Raw genomic sequence first — 27,098 nt, 5'->3', positions numbered from 1 at the left:
GTAATTTCAATTACATGGCATTTCAAGTAGAACGGGCCCTAATGTTGAAGATAGAGATTAGAGGTGATTGCCAATATGCAACAAAGCTTTGAAGCGGATTATTATTTTTAAATTACCTTAAGAACCGAGTTGACTAGCTCACCCTGTGTGCCTGAGCAGATTGTGGAAACTGAAAGATTAAACAGTTGGTGAACTCTAATAGAAAAATGAATGTTGTGTGAAAAACCTTTACACAATATTGTGCAGAAAGATTAGCTGCTTGAATAACAACCATGCTTCTCACCTTCCTGGTCAGGATTAATCACAAGTGCACACTCACAGATAATTTGTTGAAAAATGGAATTATTTGACTGTATTTGGAGGCATCTGTGACAAATGTTTCTATTTAAGTTTACTTTTATATGAATTGGTGAATTGCATATGAGAAAGCTTATGAGAGTTTTTCTTTGTTGTGGTATTATTTCCTGAAGCTTCTAGTAAAACTTTCAGTTAATGAACACAAATATGCATAACATAAAGTTCAATCAAAAATTATTTATATTTCCAACTTGTCAGGAACTAATTACTAAACAAAGAATGCAATCCTAGGCAAATTCTAATATGTTTGCATTTTCCATTTAAATAACTTGGTTTTATTGGAACCAGACAGTTCCACTTGAAATTTTCTTTATCTTTTATTTGTCTTGTTTGCTCTTATCCTCAGTCAAAAATTACTCATTGCAAGCTGCTCTTGGAGCCAATTGTTCTTGACTGCAGGGAAGCTGGCAATCTAAGGCAGGCTACCTCCACATCTTAAAATCTCTTCTTATTCTATGAATTCAGAAGGGATGCTGTGGTCTAGAATGAAAAATTTTCTCCCTGAAAATCACACGTTAAACTGCTCTATATCTCTGATAAAAGGCATTCTTAAAAGATGAAGGAATGCTTTCTGCTGGAAGCCAGCTTCTCCTCTTGGAGTGTCCTACATTGTTCTGGTAAAGCAGTTTATATTAGAGGTTGAGAATTCTTAGGCCTTGATTCTGGCCTCTGATCATTTCACCTGAGCAGAACTCCATAGATGTCTGTGGGACTTCACATCTGTGTGAGGGTCCATGACAGTACATTCAATTGCAGGATCGGAACCTTAATGTGTATCATATTTCTTCCAACAGGAATATCATCAATGACTTTTGGCACCGAGCTAATGTGGTGCTAAAGTCTGAAGCATGAACTATGACATCTAAAAGAAACTCTTGCTAACATGAGCAATTTATAACTATAGCCAATTTCCCCTAACCCACTCCAGCCCCACTAAGTTACAATATTCTTCAAAAATGCAATGAACTAGTTAAGGCCTTGATTACATTTTGGCCTCTTCCTTTGTATTTGTTGGCTAAGTGATCTAAGTAAAGAATACAAAAATAAATATATTGTATGTGAAGACATAATGAAGATGTGGAAAAAACCTTAGCAAAATACTGACATATGGCTGACCTTAAAAGTTGGCACATCTCTTGACAATATTGATTTAACATTTTTTGGATGCTATATTACCTCACCATGCCTTGGTTCAAAGTTGGTGAATGGGGCCCAATGTGATTTCCATAAGTAAAAATGACAAGGATGTTCTTTCAGTAATTTCCTTGTATTGAGATGTAAAACTCCTTGTTAATGTAAACATCCATTTGTAAAATGTAATGAAACATTAAACATAAGGCATAGTTTGGAACCATAATGGCAAAGAAGATATTAAATAAACTAAAAACATCCATATTTATATCCAACACTGACCCAACCTACCAGGTTGAAAGGAATAAGCGGGATACGATCTACCATTGTCACAGCTGATTAAAATTTGAATTAACTGAAGTTGTAATGTTTGCATAGAAATAATCTGGAGTGTGTTTTTAAGGAGATCAAGAGGCTATATTATAGCACTAGTTGGCTCCACTATTGTTATGCTTCAGAGTAAAGTTACACTATGCTTGCAAGTTTGTATTGGTCTGCTTCTACTATACCTGGCCAAAAGACAATAAGACTAAGTTCTGTAAAGTGGCACAGGAAGGTGTAAATTACACCTTGCTGCACCAGCAAAAGTGCCTTGCAACCCTGAGGGTTTATCTTAACTTACATAGTGTTACTGCTGCTATCTGCCCTAAGGCTTTGGGAGGCTTTAAATCATGCTAGAGCCATGAATCCGCATATTTCCCAGCCACCATGGTCATGCCCCCTTTTCTAGGTATCACCATCCACTTTTCAGGCTATGCTGGCTCCTCAGCATATGGAACTGGCACAGCTGTGTGATGGGAACACTAGGGACCCTTAGCAGGGTTTACACTAATGCAAACTCCGAAGTGAATGTGGGCCTCAAAACATAATTCATTTTCATCCAAAGCCATGTATGAAAAATTGGTATCCCTGCTCTGCCTCCTAAATGATTGAAACCTACTTTGGTATGTCCCTGAAATGCACAGAATCAGAGAATGATCACAAGAGTCACAACATTTTATTATCATAATAACCTTTGGCTTGTTTGTGCTGGTTTTCATTCTCATTCATATCATTATCAAATGAATGTATTTATATGTTTATGGTCATTTACAATGTTTGTTTGTCACTAAATTTCAAATATTTAGTACCACATGTACTCAGTAAGTAATGATGCAGCATTGCTTTGGCCTTTGGCACATTATGGCCTGACTTGTAGTTACTGATATTTGTGGTGTTGCATGTACTCTTGATCTTTTCATCAAAACATGACAACGTGTAATACTGACAGACCCTGGTCGTCGGCGGGCAGGATTGAACCTGGGGCCTTTGAAGCTTAGTTCATGAGCCTCTACCACATGATCTAAAAGCCAACTGCCTGTTAGCTACAGCTGTAGAGCAGACTCGTTTAACTCTCTCTAAGTGGTCTCGGTGCCACTAGATGGGACAGAACACCACACCCAGAAGGTGTGTGGGTTGCAAAAGCATTTAATAAACTGATCACAAACTGTGGGATAGATTCTACCCTCAGTTATTTCATTGACTTCACTGGCAGTTGAAGGCATGTGTTGACGGAAGAATTTGGATAAATGAAAATGTGTATGGGTATATACTGAATGCATGTAAATATATGGGTGTATATATTTTAAGTCATGCATATTTATGTCATTTATATGTGTACTCACATAAACTGTGTATGTCTTCATGTAGGAGTCTGTGTGCATCATTGTATGACATCTCCATAGTTACAAAGACATATACTCTGTGTGTGTGTGTATGTGTGTGTGTGTGTCTTTGAGTACATACATAAACATACACAAACATATACATGGACATTTATATAAGGAAAAAAATATCTAAATAATCAATATAAAAACTATAACATAGGGCCACATTCTGATCCCTTTCCCCACAATGAACACACTGACTAGCTCCTAATGCCCTGGGTAGCCCTGTTGCTTTTAATTGAACTGCTCATAAAATAAGGTGTTATTCAACATAAGTAAAAATATTGGAATCTGCCACTAAATAACTATGGTCTTGATCCTTCAAACACTTATTCATGTGAGTAATTCCATGCATGTGAATAGTCCTAATGAGTTCATTGTGTCTGATGCTGAGAACTCACAGCTGTCACTGAAGTTGCAGATGCTCAAAACCTCTCTGGATCAGGACCAATGGGGGCTATTCATCTGTCTGAAATTAGCAGGATCAGATCTAAATTTGTATAGTTTATGGTCTTCTCCAAATATTCTACTTTAATACCTGGAACCAAATAGGAATAATTTTAATTAAAATGGGAGTGCTATGGAAGCAAATTTGCAAACTGAAAATGGTACCATCATTCCAAAAATCACATCACTAAATAAATATGCCAATTAAAATCTTGAACAGCTTTGATAGATTTAATAGAAGGCCAGTTTCTCTTTCCTATGCAAATCTGGACCTTTACATTTTAGATATTTCTTTATCATTCTAAAGTTGTATGGTCAAATCTAGCAAAGAATTTATGCTTCACAGGAGTTGGATTCTTAAAAGGTGGTGTTGATTGTTTTGAATAGATCTGAAATATAAAATATTCTGTATAACTGTATTTTGAAGAATATATTTATTTCTTGGAAAAATAGCAAAGGTAACTACAGTACATATAACTAGTTTTTACTGTTTAAAAAAAACACTAGGTCTTTGGATGAAATATTTTGGCAATGTAATAAAGTAAACTCTATGTTCTGATATGTTTTAATTGATCTTTTTGCCCATTGTTTTTATGACTAAGTCCTATCTGGTCATATGTTTTAGTTTTTAGTTTATCTCAAACAAACAGATACAAACTTATCAAGTTTATCGCCATAGTTTTATGTTTTTGAAGACATCTTTTAAAAGCACATTGAACAGTTCCAAAAACCTGTAGGTAACTCTGAATATCACAGTGTTCAATAGTCGAATGACTGGGTAGGTATTTTGCTTGCCAGGATCCCTTCCAAACTGCTTATAATGCTGCCATGATTTAGTTACCTTTCCTGAAAGGAAGACTTCTTGCAGTGATACAACAGTATTGGAAATGTTGGTTAGGAAATGCAGAGATATTCCCAGAAGTGCTGCTTTGCAGAGATATTGGGCCACATTTTATGTTGATTTAAAGTGAGTGCAATGCCACTAAAGTCAATGGGACTACACAGAGTGTAAATCATTGCAGAATTTGGCCTGATATGCTGCCTCAATTTGAGCACCAGTTTCTATGCAGGTATATCTTTGCTTAAAACTACTAGATATTTTGAATCTAATCCATCTCTTACCCATCTGTACCTTAAATTAAATAGAGTTTCACAATGAATATGTTTATATAAAGCTAACATTTTTATTAATTGCACTTTAAACTTTAAAGCGCCATTTAATTACCTAAATTAGGAGAACATATCATTCCAACTTTCTTTTACTTTAGATATAAATGTAAAAATACATTTAAAGATGCTAGTATTCCCCTTTCTTTTTACCTGCATTTAGCATCAACCTGTTTGGGACCTGGATGTCATGTGTGCCAGAAACGGAGGGTCCCCAAGCCAGAAACTCCTGAAAGACTCCTTAGCCGCAAAAGAACTGCAGACCATGGAAAAACATCTAGCTGGTGCGTATAGTGACAAGGAATCATAAAACATCAAACCCTATACACCCAAGTAACCCACTGAAATCAGTTGGACTACTCATGTGAGTAAGGAGAGGAAACATTGGCTGAGACACTGACAAAAGTAGATGAGAAATTGAATTGTAACCTCTCTTTCTCTTCGTTTGCTATTTTGTTGAACAGGAAAAAAGACATTTATTTGAAGCCAAAGATTTTAAACTTGACTGTGTATGGTAAGGTAATTAAAAAACTATCCTGACAATTTCATTACATATTTATTCCCATAGCTCAGTAATACCTCAGGTGGTAGTGAATTATTGTTGCTAGACCTCCAGGGTATAAATCTTCCAAAAGACTTCAACAGACCAATGTATTAATAAATAAAAGACTGGCCTGAGGGATAAGCCAGCCAGGACCTCTGTGAGATTTAATGGGAGTTCCGGTTGATGAGGATTAGGGCCATTGTGTATAATAGAATCTCTGCTACAGTAGTGATAGTAGTAATTTTTCAACGAGTACAATAAAGTAAACCAAAGTTTGGGTGAAAGTATTTTCATTGTTTCTTGAAAAATGCATTGGGAAATTTAGAATACAGTTTCCACTTTTTTTCATTGTAATGAGTATTTTCTTGCTTCAGCTTTAAATATTTTATGAATGATTCAAAACATACACCCCTTTAGTTGTAGAATAAATTCCATTTTACTCTGGATGATTGGTTAAATTAAACAATGAATAACAGGAAAATATTTTTGCAGTATTCATCCTTTTTAAAGGGCATACGTACAGCACTGCAGGCCTATGATATATGTGCTGCATGTCATGCCACTTCATGACCACACCATAGAAAATAATAAGTCTGCCTTTTAACAAATGTGACATTGGAGGCATGAAGATGTGGCACATGCACAAAAAGGTAAGTTATGATATAAACCTATTTTCAGATCACTTTTTTCTTAGTAACCACAGAACTATAGGATCCGAATACTCTGCTGCTTCTGCAGGTTAGAAGTGAGGAAATAAATACAGGCATCCTGATCTTAGGGGTGAGGAGTTCCTGAATTCTAATCCCAGCTGTTTAACTGGTTTACTATGTAACCCTTTCGCTGATTGACCAGTGGCTTTCCCTCTCAGACAGTTTTTTGCTGAGAAACAAGACAGGATGGAATTCTTGATCCGGTCCTTCCTGCATTAAAACTGCTCCCACACCACACTCGGACGCATTTGTGGTTACTAGGAACGGTTTATCAAAGTCTGGGGCCCATAGCACAGGGTTAGACATGAGTGTCACCTTAAGCTGGTTAAAGGCCTTTTGACACTCATCAGTTCACTGAACTGCATTTGGCTGTTTTGTTTTTTTTGGTTAGGTCTGTCAGTGGGGCGGCGATTTGGCTGTAGTGTGGTACAAATCGCCAATAATATCCGGCCAAGCCTAAGAAGGATTGGACCTGTTTTTTTGACTTTGGGACAGGCCACTATTGGATAGCATTTACTTTGGCCTGTAGGGGGTTTATAGTTTTTTGACCCACCTGGTGTCCAAGGTAAGTTACTTTGTTTAGGCCTATTTGACACTTTTTAGCCTTAACAGTTAGTCCTGCCTGCCTTATACGCTCAAAGACTTTTTCCAGGTGCTCCAGGTGTTTTGCCCATGAATTAGAAAAAATGGCCACATCATTAAGGTAGGCAACTGCAGATTCTCCCAATCCCGCTAGGAGACCATCTTCAAGTCTCTGGAAGGTGGCACGTGCATTTCGTAGCCTGAAAGGAAGCACATTAAATTCATACATCCCTGCATGGGTGATGAAGGCTGACCTTTCCTTGGCAGGTTTATTTAGCGGTACTTGCCAGTACCCCTTGGTTAAGTTTAATGTAGAGATGAACTGGGCACGTCCCAGTTTCTCCAATAGCTCATTTGTGCGTGGCATTGGATAGTTGTCGGGACGAGTTACAGCATTTAGCTTACGGTAGTCCACGCAAAAGTGTATTTCCCCATCTGGTTTGGGAACTAGAACCACTGGAGATGCCCATGCACTGTTAAAGGGGCGGATTATACCCATTTGTAGCATGTCCTGGATTTTCCATTCTATAGCAGTTTGGGCGTGAGGAGACACTCGGTAGGGTGGGGTTCTAATGGGGTGAGCATCACCTGTGTTAATGGAGTAGTATGCCCGTTCAGTCCGTCCTGGGGTGGCTGAGAACGTTGGCGTGAAGCTACTGCACATCTCCTTGATCTGCTGTTGCTGCATACGTCCCAGGATTGTGGAGAGGTTCACCTCTTCCATGCTACCATTACTTTTTTCTTCGTAGACACCTTTAGGCCACTCAGCGTCATTTCCTCTCTGGGCTGTAAACTGACAAACCTTTAATTTTCTGGAATAAAAGGGCTTTAGAGAATTAACATGGTACACTTTAGGCTTTAGGGTTGAGATGGGGGATGCTATGAGATAGTTAACAGCTTCCAGGCTCTCTTGGACCGTGAATGGCCCTTTCCATGACGCTTTCATTTTATGGGCCTGGAACGCCTTCAAGACCATAACTTGGTCCCCTACTTTGAAGGAATGCTTTCTGGCATGTTTATTATACCAGGCTTTTTGCTCTTTCTGAGCCTCTTTTAGGTTTTTTTTTAGCAAGGGCTAAAGAGTCTTGGAGGGTGTTTTGTAGGTTGCTTACGAAGTCCAGAATGTTAGTTCCTGGAGAAGGCGTAGAACCCTCCCATTGCTGCTTCACCAACTGTAATGGCCCCTTAACCTCGCGGCCATACACAAGTTCAAATGGTGAAAACCCTAAACTGGGATGTGGTACAGCCCTGTATGCAAAAAGCAACTGCTGCAACACTAGGTCCCAATCATTGGAGTGCTTATTTATGAATTTACGTATTATGGCCCCCAAAGTTTCATTAACCCTTTCCACCAGGTGGTGGTAAGGGATGGCCAACAAGTGATTCACCCCATGAGCTTTCCATGGGTTTTTTATGGTCCCTGCCAGGAAATTAGTTCCCGAATCGGTAAGGATGTCGGAGGGCCAACCTACCCTGGCAAAAATGTCTGTTAGTGCCTGGTACACACTTTTAACCCTGGTGTTGCTTAGAGCTACTGCTTCCGGCCATTGGGTAGCAAAATCCATGAAAGTCAGTATGTACTGCTTTCCTTTGGGTGTCTTCATTGGGAAAGGACCCAGAATATCCACAGCTACTTGCTGAAATGGGACCTTAATTATGGGGAGTGGCTGGAGAAGGGAGTTGACCTGGTCTTGGGGTTTCCCCACTTTTTGGCACACCTCACAAGACCGGACATAATTAGAAACATCCTTGCCCATTTCCTCGCAGTGGAAGGACTTCCCCAACCGGTCTGGTTCTGTTCACCCCAGAATAGCCACTAGGATGATTATGGGCTAAACTCAAGAGCTTTACCCGGTACTTAGCTGGAACTACCAACTGTTTTTGAGGGTGCCAATCTTCCTGGTGTTCACCAGAAAGAGTCTCCTTGTATAAAAGTCCTTGTTCTACAACAAACCGGGATCGGTTAGAAGAGCTGAGAGGCGGTGGGGTGCTCCGTGCCACTGCCCAAGCTTTTTGAAGGCTGTCATCTGCTTCCTGCTCGGCCTGGAACTGTTCCCTTGCTGCTGGAGACATTAGTTCTTCCTTGGATTGTGGACTTGGGCTTGGTCCCTCTGGAAGTGATGCAGGTGATGGGGTTGTTGCCGTTGACCATGAACCGCTCTCTGCTGGTGCACTATGTGGTATTTCAGGCTCTGGCTGAGCCTCTTGGGTAGGGTTATCTGCTGCTTCTGCTAGTTCAGGCTCGCTGGTGCCCTCTGGCGTTGGAGTTGTAGACGGGTTTGCAAGCGCTGGACTCAGTGCTGGCAATGGTTTTGGTGCTGGTTGCTTTGCCAGTTCCGGTTCTCAGACTGGCTTTGGCTGGGTCTCTGGGATTGGATCGACTATGGCTGTTGCAGTCGTTGGCAGGGGATCCAGTTCCATCACCTTTGTCTGGGTCTCTGGTAACACAGACGGGGCCCTAGTGGAAGGCTCCGGAACAGGGATAAGTGTGAAAGCTTGCTTAGCCTGGCTGCGGGTGGCCATTCGCACCCTCTTGGCTAGCTTCACATGGTTGGCCAAGTCTTCCCCCAGCAGCATGGGGATGGGATAGAAAAGAAAATAATTGAGATATCCTATCTCCTAGAACTGGAAGGGACCTTGAAAGGTCATCGAGTCCAGCCCCTTGCCTTCACTAGCAGGACCAAGTACTGATTTTGCCCCAGATCCCTAAGTGGCCCCCTCAAGGATTGAACTCACAACCCTGGGTTTAGTAGGCCAATGCTCAAACCACTGAGTTATCATAGACTGCGAAAGTCCACATTCCTGACCAGCCCTTGTACCGGACAGGCAACTTGGCTGCAGGCAAGTTTAAAGAGTTTGACATGAAGGGATGAATTGTCACCGGGGCTTCTGGGTTGATGAATTTGGGGTCCACTAAGGATTGGTGGATAGCCGAGACTTGTGCTCTAGTGTCCCTCCACACGATAAACTTTTTCCCGCCCACACTCACAGTTTCCCTTCGCTCTGAAGGTACCTGGGAGGCATCTGGGCCTGAGGACCTTGGGTGTGACTCCGGCGTAATGAACTGCAGTCTGTTGGGGTTCTTGGGGCAGTTGGCCTTCACATACCCCAGCTCATTACATTTAAAACATCATCCAGCTGACTGGTCACTGGTGCGACGTGGGTTGCTGGAGACTGGTGTGGTGGGACGATAAGGTGTCTGGGGTTTTCCTTGGGATGTAGGTGGGGCCTTGGGTTGCCCCCGGTGATAGGGTTTTGTTTTGGGTTGCCCCTTCTGATATTCGCTTCAACTGCTACTAGTTTTTTTCTTTTCTGCCACCTCCACCCATTTGGCTCCAATCTCCCCCGCCTCGGTTACAGTTTTGGGTTTTCCATATAGGGTGTACCTTTCTATTTCCTCAGGAACACCCTTTAAGAACTGCGCCATTTTCATTAGGAAAGACAGATCTTCCAGAGATTTAACGCTTGCTCCTGATACCCAGGCATCCCAATTTTTTTCAATGTGGTAGACGTGTCGGGAAAATGCCACATCCGGTTTCCACTTTAGGGCTCTGAACCGCCGAACGGCATGCTCGGGTGTTAGCCCCATTCTGATTCTGGCCTTGTTTTTAAAAAGTTCATAACTGTTCATGTGTTCTTTAGGCATTTCAGCCACCACCTCTGCTAACGGTCCACTGAGCTGTGGCCTCAGCTCTACTATGTACTGGTCTGTAGAGATGCTGTACCCAAGGCAGGCCCTTTTAAAATTTTCTAAGAAGGCCTCGGTATCATCACCTGCCTTGTAGGTGGGGAATTTTCTGGGATGGGAAGCGGTTCCTGGAGAGGGGTTGCTAGGGTTGGCTGATATATCCTGCTTAGCCCTTGCTAACTCCAGTTCATGCTTCCTTTCTCTTTCCGTCTCCTCCATCTCTTTTTCTTTCACCTCCATAGCTCTCTTGTGGGCAGTTTTCTCTGCCTCCATAGCTTTCTTGTGGGCAGTTTCCTCCCTGGCTTTTTCTGCATTAATTTCTAATTGTTTTAGTTCTATTCGTCTCTTATGTTCGTTTTCTTTCTCTGCTGCTTCCAGTCTAGCCAGCTCTAGTTTAGTTGCTGCTTCACTGGTGGTCATTTTCCTGCTTTCTTGTGCTGGGCCACACCCCCTCTGCAGTTCACTGAAACTGGGATGCATTCAGCTCAGGGCTGCTTAGTTAACAGAGACTTTCACAGCATTCAGTGTTCAGCCTTTCTAAGCTAGCTATACCCGAGTTAGAAAGGAAAAAAAAATCCAATTCAGCTTGTAAATTCCTTTTGCTGGCTGCTTGCTCACAGCTTGAAACCTTCCATTAACAAATACCCTTGTTAAAAAAACTTAACACCTCTGCCTTCAGGCAAAGAGAGATAAGATATGCATCTACCTTCAGTTCTGCTTTCTAAGCAGCTAAAAAGGAGAAAAAAAATCTTACTGGCTTTTGGTTTAAAATGATCCCACCTCTACCACCATGTCAAGGTTCCTTCCCTACTCTGAACTCTAGGGTACAGATGTGGGGACCTGCATGAGAACCTCTAAGCTTAACTATTAGCTTAGATCTGGTTTTGCTGCCACCACCAAATTATTTATGAGTCATTTGGGAAACTCTGTCTACCTCCCCCCAGAATATCTCCCTCCCAAATACTATAACCCTTCCCTGGGTAGCCTTGAGAGACTTCTCCACCAATTTCCTGGTGAACACCGATCCAAGCCCTTGGGTCTTAAAACAAGGAGAAATTAACCATTTCCCCTCCTTTCCCCCACCAATTCCTGGTGAGTCCAGATCCAACCCCATTGTATCTTAAAACAAGGAAAAATCAATCAGGTTCTTAAAAAGAAGGTTTTTAATTAAAGAAAGAAAGGTAAAAATCATTTCTGTAAAATCAGGATGGAAAATAACTTTACAGGGTAATCAGATTCAAAGAGCCCAGAGGAACCCCCTCTAGCCTTAGGTTCAAAGTTACAGCAAACAGAGGTAAACCCTCTAGCAAAAGGAACATTTACAAGTTGAGAAAACAAAGATAAACCTAACACGGCTTGCCTGGCTGTTACTTACAAGTTTGAAATATGAGAGACTTGTTCAGAAAGATTTGGAGAGCATGGATTGATGTCCTGTCCCTCTTAGTCCCAAGAGCGAACAGCCCCCAAAACAAAGAGCACAAACAAATGCCTTCCCCCCTCAAGATTTGAAAGTATCTTGTCCCCTTATTGGTTCTTTGGGTCAGGTGTCAGCCAGGTTACCTGAGCTTCTTAACCCTTTACAGGTAAAAGGATTTTGGTGTCTCTGGCCACGAGGGATTTTATAGTATTGTACACAGGAGGGTTGTTACCCTTCCCCTTATAGTTATGACAGCCTGCTTCCCCCAATGATATCTTAGGCCAGGAGGTTTCCTCCCCATCATGATTGTCAGAGTGCCCAAAAGGCCCTTTCTGCAAATTCTTGGGGCATCTTACCTTTCTGTAAACTTTTGGGGTTGAAAGCACGCCTGCTCCTTCCCCTACTTATTGGGGGCTGGCTTGGTGTAGGTCAGCTCATACAAAGCAAAGTTAGCTTTTCCCATTCACCCACGCCTTTGTGGAACAGTGGAATCTAGAAATCTTCCACTTGATCCTGCTGCTTCTGGTGATTTGATAATGTACCATTGACATGGCTTCAGGCTGAGCTGCACGTTAGACATCTCCTTTTGTCTCTCTTAAGTGCACCTCTTGATGGCTCTCTTAAGTGCACCTGGCTTCCTGCATCTTTCTCAAGGGTCAACCATGCAATTCAGCTACGTTGGAACTGGGCTCCAGATGGCAGCCCCTGTGATTCTTGACCCTGTTAATATGACAGGCCCACCTGTGTCTAGCCCCTGTAAGTACTTTTGCTCCTGGAGCCTGTGACAGCAGCTGCTTAAAGTAGCTCAAAAACAGCTTCCTCAAAACAAAACATTATGTATTCACCCAAAAGGTACAAAACATGCAGAGCAAAGAGTTAAAACAAACAAACAAAAACAGAAAAGACCTATGTACCTATTTTTCTTTACCTAAACTTTAATCTTACCTTGCAAGCTTTGGTAAGTTCCATTCAACCCAGTTACTCCCACCTCTCAGTTGGGAGAGGCAGTCTGCTTGCTTCAGTTTGTCTCCTTCTCAGTGTCTCTGTCAGCATCTTCTCCCTCAGCAGCTCTTGACAGCCCACTCAATCCCCCTTCTTCTATAGGCCAGCATTGTCAAGGTTTTAATACCCACTTTGATCCCAGGCTTAGGTCTGGGAAGGTCTAATCATTTCCCCATTGTTTCCTCAAGGACCCTTATCTTTGCCCTTGTTTTATATCCTGTTTTTCCCCCCTCTAACAACCTCCTTTGATTTAACTCCTTGCAGTCAGTCAGGATAATATCAAACAGGTGAACTGGGGTATGTATTTATAAAATAAAAATACATGTAACTCTCTCAGACTGCATTGCAGTTCTCTGGCACCAGCACAAAGGGTAATGAGATATTTTGAAATGTCTTATCTGTCCTCACCCAATTGTTTGGGTTGTTGGGAGCTGGCACTAGGTTGTAGACTCCTTTGATAGTCTATTTCTCTGTTGCTGGATATACTAGAATACAGAATCTTTCTGGTCAGTTCACCCTGGCCAACCGTTTTCTACTACCTGTACTCCAGGGATAAGGTACAGGGTCACAAAATCCTCTTGACTGGGGCTCCCTCATGTCCAGCCCTCCCTCTGTTTACCATGCCCAAGGGTTGGGCATGTCACTTCCCCTCCCCGTGCCTCAGTTTCCCCATCTGTGTAATGGAAATAATGGTATTAAGCTCCTTTGTAAAGTGCTTTTGAAATCTACAGATGAAAAGTGCTATATGAGATCTAGGTATTTTATTTTATTTTATTTGAGAATGGTTCTTGTTGATCATCTGTTTCCCTGTGACTGGTTTTCTCCATTTGTCTGTGTATCAGGAATGGGGTTTTGGAATATGTAGACTTGCCTGGGCATTTCTGTTTATTTACAAAATATAAACTTGCAGTATTTGGTTTTGGTTCAGCAGATGTGAATGCAACATTTTTAGCAGGTTCAAATTTTCACCTATGCAGTGCCCCCATCATTCCCTGCGGACTGCACCGTAATGCTTTCATCTAAATGCCAGTCACATAAGTTACAGCTGTCCAGTGGCAGCTTTATATTATACACAGGGTGAGAAGCTTTTTTGTTGGTAGCTAATTCAGGCAACTTTTCTGTTTGGTTTGAAGGAATAATTCTGTGGTCACTGCCCTCTTCCTGAATGTGTTTTATCACAAAAAGAACTTTTTAATGTGTTAAAAACCTTATGAATGTGTTGTGAATCAAACTGTTGTTCTGGTATTTCTGATACATAAGTAGGATACCCTTGGATCACTCTGTTACCCACATGTTATTTTCATTTAAATAACATTAACAGGAGGTTTTCTGACAAAATCCCAAGTCGTGTCACAGCTACAGTATTTGATGTGTATCAAATAATACTGTAGTGTTGGAAATTCAAAACTAGGTTTATTCATTTAGTTGGAAAAGTTGACGTTGCAGTAAAATCAACAGATGTGGTATGTATTAAATAAAACTGAACAGTTTTGTTGTGGAAATCTTTTTAATTATATATGGAGAAAGTGATTAAAATAGCTTTTTTCTGTAGAATCAATCACTAATTTAAAATCACGGAAACATGGACAAAGAATAATATGTTTATAGAACTCTTACTAAAGCATGGATATTCTAGATCAGTTTTCCAGCATGGTCTCCTCTGAATCAAGGCGAGGAAGTTAGAGAGTTTAGTCATTTTGCAATGATACAGGTTAATTTTAATTTAAAAGAACACATACCACATTTGGTTTAAATTATGAAACTTACATTATTGCTTGTTGACCCCTGAGATTTGAACCAGATATCTTACAAATTTCAAAGTGACATGAATTGATTTTTTTTAAAGCATACAGTAATTATTTCAAAAGGTAAAATGAAAACAACTACTTGATTTTAATGAGGTCAGTGTTTCATTTAAATTACTTTAAGTTTAAAGCAACAATAAGAAATATCCTTAACTGTCTACTAAATATATAAACAATAATGAACCTTGTAAATTTGCTAGTAGGAAAACATTTGTTCACTAAAGAGTCTGGATAATATATCCTTTGAGATTTCACTGACAATTTTGAGTCTACCTTCTCTAGTACCAGTCTTCTAACATGTTGAATATCTTATTTTAGACTAGCAGACACAATTTGTTTTTTATTTTTTAAAAAGTAAATGAGTAAAATATTTAATAAAATATGAGCACATTTTAATGCAGACCAATTCTACTTGTGTGTACTCATAATTTATAAATGTATAGTATAAACGTGCATATTTGGTAAACACAGGTGGAAGTGGATGAGAATAGATTCTAAATTATAGTATTGGAAAATCAGGGTTGGGATTGCTGTAGGATTTCTTGTATCCTGAAGTCTTTGCTGTCAAGTCACAAATGCAATGCAGATTTTCTGTGGGTTGGAGGCTTCATTATACACACACAGCTTGTAGTCCATGGGGCTATACCAGTTCCCACCTGCTGAGAATGTGGCTCATACTGTTTAAAACAAAATGACACTGCTGTTGGTTCTAAAGGAAACTGATTGTGTGTCTCAAAACAAAGTTAAATAGAGTCATCTGCCAGTGAGGGTGTGAAATTGACAACTGTGGTGAAACATAAACTAGATGATTCAACCAATGTCTTGTCAAGTTCCTTGACATGTTTACTTGTGAGGGTTTTCATTTTGCTAGCATAGTAAAGTACCTAACCACCATTACTTTAACTTTGTTGGACACACTGTAATGACATAATTTACCTGTAAATTAGAAACATAAATAGCGTTTGAATGAATTCAGAAGCAAAGATTCTTCAGTAACACTGAATTGTCCTGGCCTAGATAGGGCTTTATTTTTTTATACCTTAGAAAGGGAAACTCCCACTGAACTGAGAGTTTGGCTTGTGTAAAGTTGAAGCCCCTTTACAGACCAAATTCTACTCTTGGATTTTAATACATGGCTTCTGCTAAAGTTAGTGAAACCTGTGCATTTTCAAACTGTGTGTCCATGGAATTAGATGCTGAGATAGATTGGAGCCCCAAAATTCAGATCCAGAATATGTCAAAATTTCAAACACACCAGAGTTCAAGCGTGTTTGGTCACTTATAAGGATAGGATCCAGGAGTAAAATTCAGTTTGTGAATCGGGTTTAGATTCCACCCTCACAAGACGTTTGCTCAGAGCCAGAGTTTTGCCCGGTCTTTATTTGTTACTAAAGAGAAACCTCATAGAAGTTAAAGGAATATAACTTGGGAGAAATAATGGAGGTTATTATTGGTTTTAATGCCTTTCATATCAAGAAAAGATAATTACAAAGTGATGTCATATTCCATTTCCGAGGGATGAACTTGGAAGGAGAAATGGCTTGCAAAAACATATATTTTGGATTGTTAGTTCTGTCTGTCTTCCATTTGCAGGGATGGCTGAGAGATGAGTAGGTTTTCTCTCCACAACCTCAAACTGCGTTCACCATTCATTTATACTTTAAATCAATTTTAAAATCATGAAGACGAGAGATTACATATGCTAGGCTTCTCTACATGGACAGACAGTGTGCAGTATACATCTGCAGCACTTTAGCCTGCTGTGCTTAATTGTCCATTTAGACCCTGCTATCATATATTAAAAATGCTCTTTGATCTGCTGTTTCAAAGAGCAGAACATCAAAGAGCCCTATGGAACTTCTAGTGCGTGATCACAGGGTCCACATGACAATTTAGTGTGCAGCTGGCTAGAGCACTGTAAGTTCAGACCCTGGCTTGCTGTGCACCAAGTCTCCATGTGGACACGTCCTCAGTGTATCCTTCTTTTTACTTTAATGTTACTGTTGTCTTTTTTCTGTGTGCAGACATTGAAAAGGACCTAGCACTCTGGGAAGAAGCAAGTAGTACTCCACATATTAATTTAGTTACATCACATCAACCAGGAAATCTTCAAGCCACACTAGGCCAAAATTCAAGGTCTCAAGTGCCAAGTCAAACTGGGAAAAATATTCAGCTGCAGCTGCAAGAAAACAAATCACCACCGCTTCCTACTAACAGCAGAGTGCAGGTCTCCAGTATCTCAAATAGTAGGCCTCAGACTTCCATTATGCAGAACAACAGGCCTCCAACGCCATCGACTCCAGGAAGCAGACCTGCAACCCCAAATAGTTTGTTGCCAAGACCTCATACCTCTAGCAACCAGGGAAATAAGGATGGAATCCTTAGTATGCAAAGAAGCAGATCCTTAACATCTAAGAGTCAAATTGGGAGGACTCTTGGCACTTCTTCAGGGCTAGCTGTACAAACGAGCGGAGATATTATAGGAACTGTCCCTCAAAGAATCAGTTTGTCAGAAGTAAGATTTTCAATATATTTATTTTTTACTAATTTTAAGACCATAAAAACTATAAAATTAGGATGTGAGGGTTTTTTATTTGTATTTTAGTTCCTTGTAGTTAGGCTTGGAGGAATATATTTATTTATTTTGAAACTTGATTTGATTTGTATTGGTAAAGTTGGTAAACTACAGCAGAATCAATGCCCACTGAGAGCAATACGATTTCTAAGAGAATGCTTATGTATGGAATTTTAATCAAGATTTTTTTAGAAATGTAAGGGTTAATTTTTTTTTCACAGAGCTGACTAATCTTACTTTTATCCAACAGAAAAGCCACTCAAATATTTGACAGATAATAGTGATTACTTAAGTTTTGAATTGGTAGATTTGCTTCATAATATCACAGAATTACTTTGAAATGAGAAGAAAAGCTAACATAATAGAGCCAGTAGCTAATAAGTTTAATACTGCTTTGCAAACTGGGCTGATTCATAGCATTAAAAAAAGCCTGTTTCTTACATAGTAGTGGGTTTTACATAATTAGTCTGCGGTGAAAAGAAAGACAAGTTACTTTGGAAATTTAATTACCGAATTTAGAACACTTTTTATATAGGTTGGTTAGTACAGAGTCTGTAATGCTATTTTTGCAGAGTTATATTAGCATTTCCTTTAGATGAGATATTTCTGAAAGCATATTACTGTCCTTAAAATGGGTTTGGAAATGACATAGGGCATAAAATATGTCAAATCAGGTGAATTATTTTTAGAGCAAAATTTTTAAAAATCGCTGTTGTTTAGAGAGTTGTAGGAATGAAGAAAAATAGAGGTCAGTGTCTGATACTTTTATGATCCAATAAGCTCTATGAGGCCTTGACTATGCTGTGGAGATGGGTAAACTTAGGCAAAAGTGACTCCACAGCTGTAGAAGGTGGGGAGCCAGGCACTCCCATTACATCTGGCTGGAAAACTGACATCCCTTTCCACTAAAAATTTTGCATTTTTGAAATGGACTGAAATGAAATGCCACAAACATGAGATTTTTTTTGTAGAAAGGGTTCTTGAGGGGGGAAAAAAATCATTTGTGACATTGACGAGAGCCTTCCAGCCCAGCTGCCAGAGAGAGGCAGAGCCTGGCTGCTCAGCCTCCTTCCAGGAGCCAGAGAGCCTAGCCACTCAGCCTCCCCACTCCTGCAGCTGTGTGCATGCCCAGACACTGACATTTAGATGTCTTGGGGGGGGTCTTTAATGCCATAAACTTAAAGACCTAGGGAGTTTAGGCACCTACAGGATTAGACAGTAGCTGAGTAGGGCTTTTGTGAATATCAGTGGTGCCTAAATGTTGGACTTACGCATCTGCCACTTTAGGAGCCTAAGTGAGGAAGCACTTTGGGTGGGATTCACAAGGTGTTCCTGTTTTCTTGGACCTTTCTACAGTGGAATCCAGGGAGACTACTCTCCATTGGCAGCATATTTGACCATGCTCCTCCTGCCTGGGAAACATACAGCCTTAAAATGGTCCAGTCCTGCTTGATTTTAACCAGCAGCTTCTCCATACCCTGGAAACTCCATCCAAATGAGTAAGGCTCATGTCAGGAGCCACCTGACCATTAACCTTGTCCACTTCAAAACCTAGCTGTGTTCCTGTCTGAGAGGTGGTCTAATGGATAACACTGCGTCCCACAATTCCTACCTTCTTAGAGTCAAAATTGTAAGAAATTGGAAGAAACTTAAATATTAGGAATCCCCATTCGTATTAAGTAATTCCTGATGTATGGCATAAAACACCCCAATCTCCAACAGTCAATGTCTGCCTTCTCCATCCTGGTGATCTGCCCTGGCTATAGTACACGCACTTCCTATGCAAAAAGAATTAGCAATGAAAAGATGTGGGATAACCCTAAATGTGCTAAGGACCTCCAGGAGATAACCAAAGTCTGGACTTAAGGGGAGCTCTGCCCATGCAATATCAAACACCCCAACTTTTAAGGGTGGCAGGGTAGGTGCAACACTCCATAAACATACACTGAGCATATGAGCTCCATCAAGTGTCATCTTAGGGTGACCTTCTCACCTGCTTTCTTCTGATCTGTTTTGAAAAATGAAGGGACAACTCAGACACCTGCAGGCCTCTGACACCTGCAGCCTTGTTATGGTTGTAATTGTGATCATCTTTGATTTTGATCTTCCCTTGCTGTGGCACTTGCTCAAATTTTGGTATCTCCCTCCTCATCCCCAAGCAGTACTGGAAGTCCCTCATAACCCTGCCTGCCTTCTCTTCATTGGCTTCTGTTCCCAGGTGGTCTTCCTTTGCTTATTGGGGGCAGTGTAACATTGGCTGCCGGTGGCCTGGCTACAAGCCCCACTTGTCACTCGCTAACCATGTTCCTGAATAACTTTCTATTACTTTGGGGAGTCACCCTGGGGATATCCACTGGGGAAGGCTGTGTGTATAGGGGAAAGCTGTGGTGGCAACTGCACATTCATTTCCCCTTGCCCCCTAATTGAGGAAAGCAGCCCATGACTCTCTTACCGACCCAGGCAACATGGGGACAGAACCTGGCCACCAGAGCAATGTGACCTCTGCCATCTTTGTGATTGGGACACCACCCTGTTAGCCATGGGTACTCCTTTTTGGTTGTCTGGCCTGCCTTGGCTCCTGGATGCTTAGAAAAGGAGAGGTGGGATAACCCTAAATGTGCTAAGGACCTCCAGGAGATCATCAAAGTCTGAACATACCCAATAAGCATTTCTGCCCCATGACACTTGGTGCAGCTGGGAGAGAAATGCAACATAGCCCAGTGCTCTCCCGGGCAGCTGTCTACAATGGGAAGTTCTTTCTTTGCTTCAGTCTTCACGGCTGAGGATGTTAGGGAGATTCCCAAAATGAGCCATCCTTTGTAGGTGACAAATCTGAGGAATTGTCACAGATTGAAGTGTCACTAGAGGACGTTTTGGAATGAATTGATAAACTTAACAGTAACAAGTCACCGGGACCAGATGGCATTCACCCAAGAGTTCTGAAAGAACTCAAATGTGAAATTGCGGAACTATTAACTATGGTTTGTAACCTGTCCTTTAAATCGGCTTCTGTACCCAGTGACTGGAAGATAGCTAATGTAATGCCAATATTTAAAAAGGGCTCTAGAGGTGATCCCGGCAATTACAGACTTGTAAGTCTAACGTCAGTACCGGGCAAATTAGTTGAAACAATCGTAAAGAATAAAATTGTCAGACACATAGAAGAACATAAATTGTAGGGCAAAAGTCAACATGGTTTCTGTAAAGGGAAATTATGTCTTACTAATCTATTAGAGTTCTTTGAAGGGGTCAACAAACATGTGGACAAGGGGGATCCAGTGAACATAGTGTACTTAGATTTCCAGAAAGCCTTTGACAAGGTCCCTCACCAAAGGCTCTTACGTAAATTAAGTTGTCATGGGATAAGAGGGAAGATCCTTTCATGGATTGAGAACTGGTTAAAAGACAGGGAACAAAGGGTAGGAATACATGGTAAATTTTCAGAATGGAGAGGGATAACTAGTGGTGTTCCCCAAGGGTCAGTCCTAGGACCAATCCTATTCAACTTATTCATAAATGATCTGGAGAAAGGGGTAAACAGTGAGGTGGCAAAGTTTGCAGATGATACTAAACTGCTCAAGATAGTTAAGACCAGAGCAGACTGTGAAGAACTTCAAAAAGATCTTACAAAACTAAGTGATTAGGCAACAAAATGGCACATGAAATTTAATGTGGATAAATGTAAAGTAATGCACATTGGAAAAAATAACCCCAACTATACATACAATATGATGGGGGGCTAACTTAGCTACAACTAATCAGGAAAGAGATCTTGGAGTCGTCGTGGATAGTTCTCTGAAGACGTCCACACAGTGTACAGTGGCAGTCATAAAGCAAACAGGATATTAGGAATCATTAAAAAAGGGATAGAGAATAAGACGAAGAATATCTTATTGCCCTTATCTAAATCCATGGTATGCCCGCATCTTGAATACTGCGTACAGATGTGGTGGTCTCATCTCAAAAAAGATATACTGGCATTAGAAAAGGTTCAGAGAAGGGCAACTAAAATTATTTGGGGGTTGGAATGGGTCCCATATGATGAGAGATTAAAGAGGCTAGGACTTTTCAGCTTGGAAAAGAAGAGACAAAGGGGGGATATGACAGGGGTATATAAAATCATGAGTGGTGTGGAGAAAGTGAATAAGGAAAAGTTATTTACTTGTTCCCATAATATAAGAACTAGAGGCCACCAAATGAAATTTCATGGGCAGCAAGTTTAAAACAAATAAAAGGAAGTTCTTCTTCACACAGTGCACAGTCAACCTGTGGAACTCCTTGCCTGAGGAGGTTGTGAAGGCTAGGACTATAACAGGGTTTAAAAGAGAACTAGATAAATTCTTGGAGGTTTAATCCATTAATGGCTATTAGCCAGGATGGGTAAGGAATGGTGTCGCTAGCCTCTGTTTGTCAGAGGGTGGAGATGGATGGCAGGAGATGATCACTTGATCATTACCTGTTAGGTTCACTCCCTCTGGGGCACCTGTAATTGGCCACTGTCGGTAGACAGGATACTGGGCTGGATGCACCTTTCGTCTGACCCAGTATGGCCATTCTTATGTTCTTAAGTTGACTGAATCCTCTTGGCTAATTAAGAGGCCCCTTTGTATCCTAGAGACAACCAAATTGTTGTGGATTTGCTGGGAAGGGTCAGGAAGCCCTAACAAAAATTCCATGGCAAATATGGCCCAGCTCTTCCTTTTAAGTTTGCATGAGAGGTCAGGTTAAGTTATGACATGTGAAAATGGAATTTTACATTGGAAACTGTTTTGCAGCCTTTATAACTGATAGTGGTTGTTTCCACTCCCATTTCAGTATATGTGCTATGTAAAGAAGAGGATAAGAGGGAAAAAGTTACATTTGTTCCTTCTAGGCACTTGCCATGAAAGAAGAAATTCCATTAGATGAGAATGCACCATGGCTATACTGCATTTACTGTACAGGATGCTAGGCTGAAAGCTTGAGAAAAAAGAAAACGGGCAATCTGCTCTTCTCACTTACCCGGGTGTAAATCAGGAATACCTCTACAGAAATAATAGTTAAAAGATGATGAACTAATTCAGTAAACACTATTCTAAATATATCTGTTAGTGCTCTAAGTACATTTCCTGTACAGCTTTTAATGTGGATCAAAGTTATGTAAGGAAGAACTGAAATCTGAAAAGAAAATACTACTAATAAATAAAATCCAGAGAAATTATTCTTTGTCTTGTGACAGAGACAATATTCTAACCAGGCTTGGTTTAATGGTGTTAGAACAATTCTTGAATAATTTGGCAAAGATTTAAAATGTCAGCTGTTAAGCTTTTTAAAAATGCCCAAGACCTTAGCTTTTTGATTCCCCTCAAAAAGAATTATAAGTTTCCTAATGATCAGAGTACTTCAGCATATGAATGCCTGTCTCTTGGAATAGATAACACCTTGCAGCACCAGCAGGTGTGTTATATTACCAGCTCTGTTCAAGGGCAAACTGAATTATAACACAGAAATGTTACCTGGAGAAATAGCTTTTATTATCTCTATAAAATTAATAAATCAAGGTTTTAAACCTTTTTGTACATACCTTTTTAGGCATTTAGTTTTTCCTTAAGTATTTTATGTAGTTTGATTTTAAAAAAAGCTGAATTCTGTTTCTCTGTTCAGGACAGAATCCATTAGTGTCTGACACAGTTCATTTATAGTTCTTATGAACTGGTGTTGAAGGAAAAGAGCCCCATTGACTTTCTTGTTTTCAGTTTCATTTCTTGAACAAATGGAATTTTACAATCAGTTTACACGTCTGAATAACTCAAAGTTGTTTTCAGAATATGTACATTTTTGTTTTAACGTGTCTGTTAACAAGAGGAAAGGTTAACTAGTTTAAGTTTACCATAGAGTGAGGCATTAAACCTTAAGGGACAAATTCTGCTCTCAGCTAGCCTAATGTAAATCCAGAGCAAGTCCTTGACATCAGTGGACTTACTGTCAATTTACACTGGTGTAACTGAGAGCCAAATTGTTATCCCTTCTCAGATCCCTTTACCTGGGTAAGAGGGCTGGAATGGCATAAAGGGGATCTAACACGCTGGATCTGGAGAGGGGTGGATTCTCCCCAGCACAGGTGCTGGTGTGATGGGGATGGAGGGGCAGAACCACAGTATACAGATTTGTGAAGATTCTGAGCTGCAGCCCATAGTACAGCCCCGAGAGATCGCTGTATCTTAGACAGGCCTTGAGGATTGTCTAAGTTAACTTGGGGACCACAGCATTCCCTGAAGCAGCCCAGGACTGAAAGGGAACAAAAGTAGCTTAAAGTCTCCTCATCCTATTTGGGCTGCAGATTCTCTGCTGAACCTCTTAGAGGCACAGTGCAGAATGTGGCTCTATGGCAAAGAGTTTTATTTATAAAATCATAGATGTTAAAAATGCAATAAAGCAGTGAGATCACTTACTGATCTCCCTGCTAATGAAGGATTGTTCCCTATGCCACATTTTTGAAGTGAGTTGAACAAACTAATTTGTTTATAATTTTTCTTGGGAGATTACTACAGCTGGTTCAAAAATTACATTTATTCACTTTTTTTAGTTGCCCTTGTTCTTTACTCTTTGCTGTTGTCTGATCACTTACGGACAGATTCTAGAGTACTGTGTGTGCACATGCCCACTCCTCTACTAGTGATAGCACTGGGACTAGTAATGGAATTTCTTGAGAGAATGTTGACTATAGCTGTATCTCTACTTGGACAGCATGTGGTCTCTTCCCTCTCCCCCTCCCATCAAAAGTGTCTCCCAGGCTCTTGCTGCTTTCCTTCAGTAGTGGGGTGGCGCGGAAAAGAGGAAGAGGTTTCCAAAGCAGTGTGCTGGGGAAAGGGGCAGCTACACAGAGTAGAATCCTCTAGGCAGCTTTATTATACTTCCATGGCAGAAACTTCATATGTGGCAATAATAAGTGGGAAAAATTTAAGAACTAAATTCATCCATGGAAGCTCCATGCATGCCTCAATGTTCAGTGCACTCTCTTCCACTTTTCTTCAATACCGGCCATGTCAGTGTCCTGTTTCTTTATTAAAGGAATCAATTAATAATGGACAATGCATGGACAATTCTACTCCAGAATCATAGGAATTCCATATATATTGAGTATCCTGAGATACTATGGAAGGTATATATGGAATTCCTATGATTCTGGAGTAGAATTGTCCATATACACCTTCCATAGTATCTCAGGCTAGTGAAGAAGTGTAGGACAGAGTTCCATATTCATGTATTTTATGCCATGGGGGATCTCTTTGTGAGGTATTCTGAGTCTGTTCTAGAGCATTGCTTTGAACAACTCTCCCTTTTCTGTCCTTATGCTTTCGGAAAATTGTGGAGTGACCAGATGATCAGAAGGGCTAAAAAAGTGGACTAATCAGTGTGATAGCAGCATAAACAATGCTCCCATGCTGCAGGAATTCTGCTCCATAAACCAGAACACTTTGCCCAGCTCTGCACTACGGTCACTGCAACTAAGAAAACACAATAAAAATAAACACTCATAATGCTAAAGTTTTTGGACCTCAGCTCTGTGCATAGCAACTTTCACTGTTGAACTTTAAGTTTTGTTAATAGATGACTGGTTGAGTAAATAATTTACTCCAGAAAGGTTAGATCTTGTCCAGTCAGTCTTGTCTTCTGTTTATTGTAGCCTTATAACACAAGACATGATTATGGGTTAAGATGGATTATCTGATTTTTTTTAAAGCATTCCCTATTCATATGTAATGTAACAAATTCTGAGTATTTAGAGCGAGATTCTGAGGATCTGGTTCATGATCTTTATAACCTTTATTTTCAGTCAGACTTACCACTATGCCCTGAAATTCTGAAATGTTAAGACCATCTATTTACATTTGGTTGCTAAACTGCCCTTCCCCGTCTCTCTCTGAAACCCAAGAATATTCTAAAGAAAGTTGCCATTGTATTATTTTATATTAAGAACTGACTGTAAACAGTTTAAAAAATAAACACATGCCCAGTCGTCTCTTAATAAAAATAGTATTTACACTTTGATGCCAATCAATTGTTCAAAGCCCCCCAGTAGCTTTGTGATATGTTGGAGGAAAAAATAAGTTTAAAATAATTCTTCATGGTCCTGCTCCTTCTCCCATTGAAGTCAATGGAAAAATTTCCATTGACTTCAGTAAGCTTTGGGTAAGGTTTTTGAGTTTTGATCTTGCACTATAGAAGTCAATGGGAGTTTTGCCTTTGACTTACATGGGAGCAGGATCAAGCCCCATTGGAACAAAACCTGTTCCCCTCTTATTGCATGGTATCTCAGGACATGGTCCTGGTAATACTGGGATATATGGAGTACTGACATTCAGAACATGTTTCCATTGGGTTTTGTATGACTGTATTTCCAAGATAAGTGTACAGGAATCCATAACAATATTAATTCAAAAACGAATCCTTTCTCAGATTAAGAGGAGAAATAAAATGAGCCCCAAATTTTCTTGCCTTATCTGAAAACCATTTTAATTGTGGGTTATTTTGATGAGGGAGTGCTGGATTTTATTGAGGCTTTCATCTGTCCAATTAACTGAGATTGAAGTGCTTGCTTCTATGTCATTTATCTAAAATATATCTGTTTATGACAGGATGAATTCTTACATCAATTTCAGCTTGCCCACCAACCATGGATATTGCCAAGTGACACAGAGAGTGAAGGTGTGGAAGCAGATCAAGATAAATGTGAGTATGTTTGTTGGGAGCTGATGGTGCCTGAGAGAATATATGTTTATAAATGCTCCCCTCCCCTCATTTTCATAGGGCCAAATCCTGCACCCCTTATTCACAGAAGTAATCTTTACTCCAGTGGGGCTATTCTCATAATGATTACTCACCTGAGTGAGGGTTGAAGGATTGCACATGTAATACTTCTTTACACAAACATTCCTACAGTCAAGATCCTGCAAGTTCTTGAGTGGCCCTTATAGTAGTATATTTTGCCAGAAGCTGGGAATGAGCGACAGGGGATGGATCACTTGATGATTACCTGTTCTGTTCATTCCCTCTGGGGCATCTGGCATTGGCCACTGTCAGAAGACAGGATACTGGGATAGATGGACCTTTGGTCTGACCCAGTAGGGCCATTCTTATGCTCTTATAGGAGCATAGTCCCTTTGAAGGCTGTTGGTCCAATCATGTTAGTAAAGGTCAACAGGATTATGACCTAAATGAGAGAACAAGTAAAGACAAGTAATGCACACTATGAATCTCCATACATTGAAGCTTTAACCAATCATATCTGGTTATGCAATACCTATAAATAATCTTGTTGGAAATGTTAAATGTTCTGCAAATTGAATTTATTTTAAGCATAGCAGCTTGTGATCTGTCAGGCTGAAAATGTATGCTATTTCCTAACCTATTTTTGGCTTTATGGTTATAAAAAAAAAAAAGACTGTTTAATCAGGTGCTTAGAGCACTTTGTACATGGAACTAGAACTGCTTGAACAAACAGCATTACAGTAAGAAATGCCAGGTTCCTACAGGAATAGTCACTGGAGAGCAATGTATAATTAATGAAGATCATGTCTGATAAACAGAATACATTTTTCAAAATGATGTCACTTGAAAAATTGAAGAATTACATCTGCTCACGCTGATATTGCAAGTGCACAGTTAGCCTGTGGTTTGACTTTCATGTTACAATTTACACATTGAGATTCCCAAAGTAAAAAAATATGTACCCCTTCCCTCTCATTGTTACACTTTTGGCTGTTTTACCTTTATGTTAGTGTATATCCTATAGGCCCAATTTGTCAGCCTTTTGTGAACATGAAATTCTCACTTATTCAGGTGTTCTGTGTGTGAAAAGCACCCTTTTGTAAAGGCCCAGATCCTCACAACTAAGGGTATGTCTACACAGCAGCTAGAAGGATGCTTCCCAGAGCAGATAGACAGAAATGCATGAACTGTGCTCGAGCTAGCACTCTAAAAGTAG

General features: G+C 40.3%; 1 protein-coding gene across 1 annotated transcript in view; it reads left to right on the top strand.

Moving 5' to 3' along the window:
* The window catches only part of C2H8orf34 (chromosome 2 C8orf34 homolog), a 252,748-nt gene that overhangs the window by 221,578 nt on the left and 4,072 nt on the right, over window positions 1-27,098 (top strand). Inside the window, exons 11-13 of the mRNA XM_065397933.1 lie at window positions 4,972-5,092; window positions 16,581-17,071; window positions 25,750-25,843. Of these exons, the coding sequence (XP_065254005.1) occupies window positions 4,972-5,092; window positions 16,581-17,071; window positions 25,750-25,843 (706 nt within the window). The remainder of the gene's footprint in view (window positions 1-4,971; window positions 5,093-16,580; window positions 17,072-25,749; window positions 25,844-27,098) is intronic.

The sequence above is a fragment of the Emys orbicularis genome, chromosome 2, assembly GCF_028017835.1.
Source record: "Emys orbicularis isolate rEmyOrb1 chromosome 2, rEmyOrb1.hap1, whole genome shotgun sequence".
NCBI lineage: Eukaryota > Metazoa > Chordata > Testudines > Emydidae > Emys > Emys orbicularis.
This window is presented reverse-complemented; position numbering and strand designations above follow the sequence as displayed.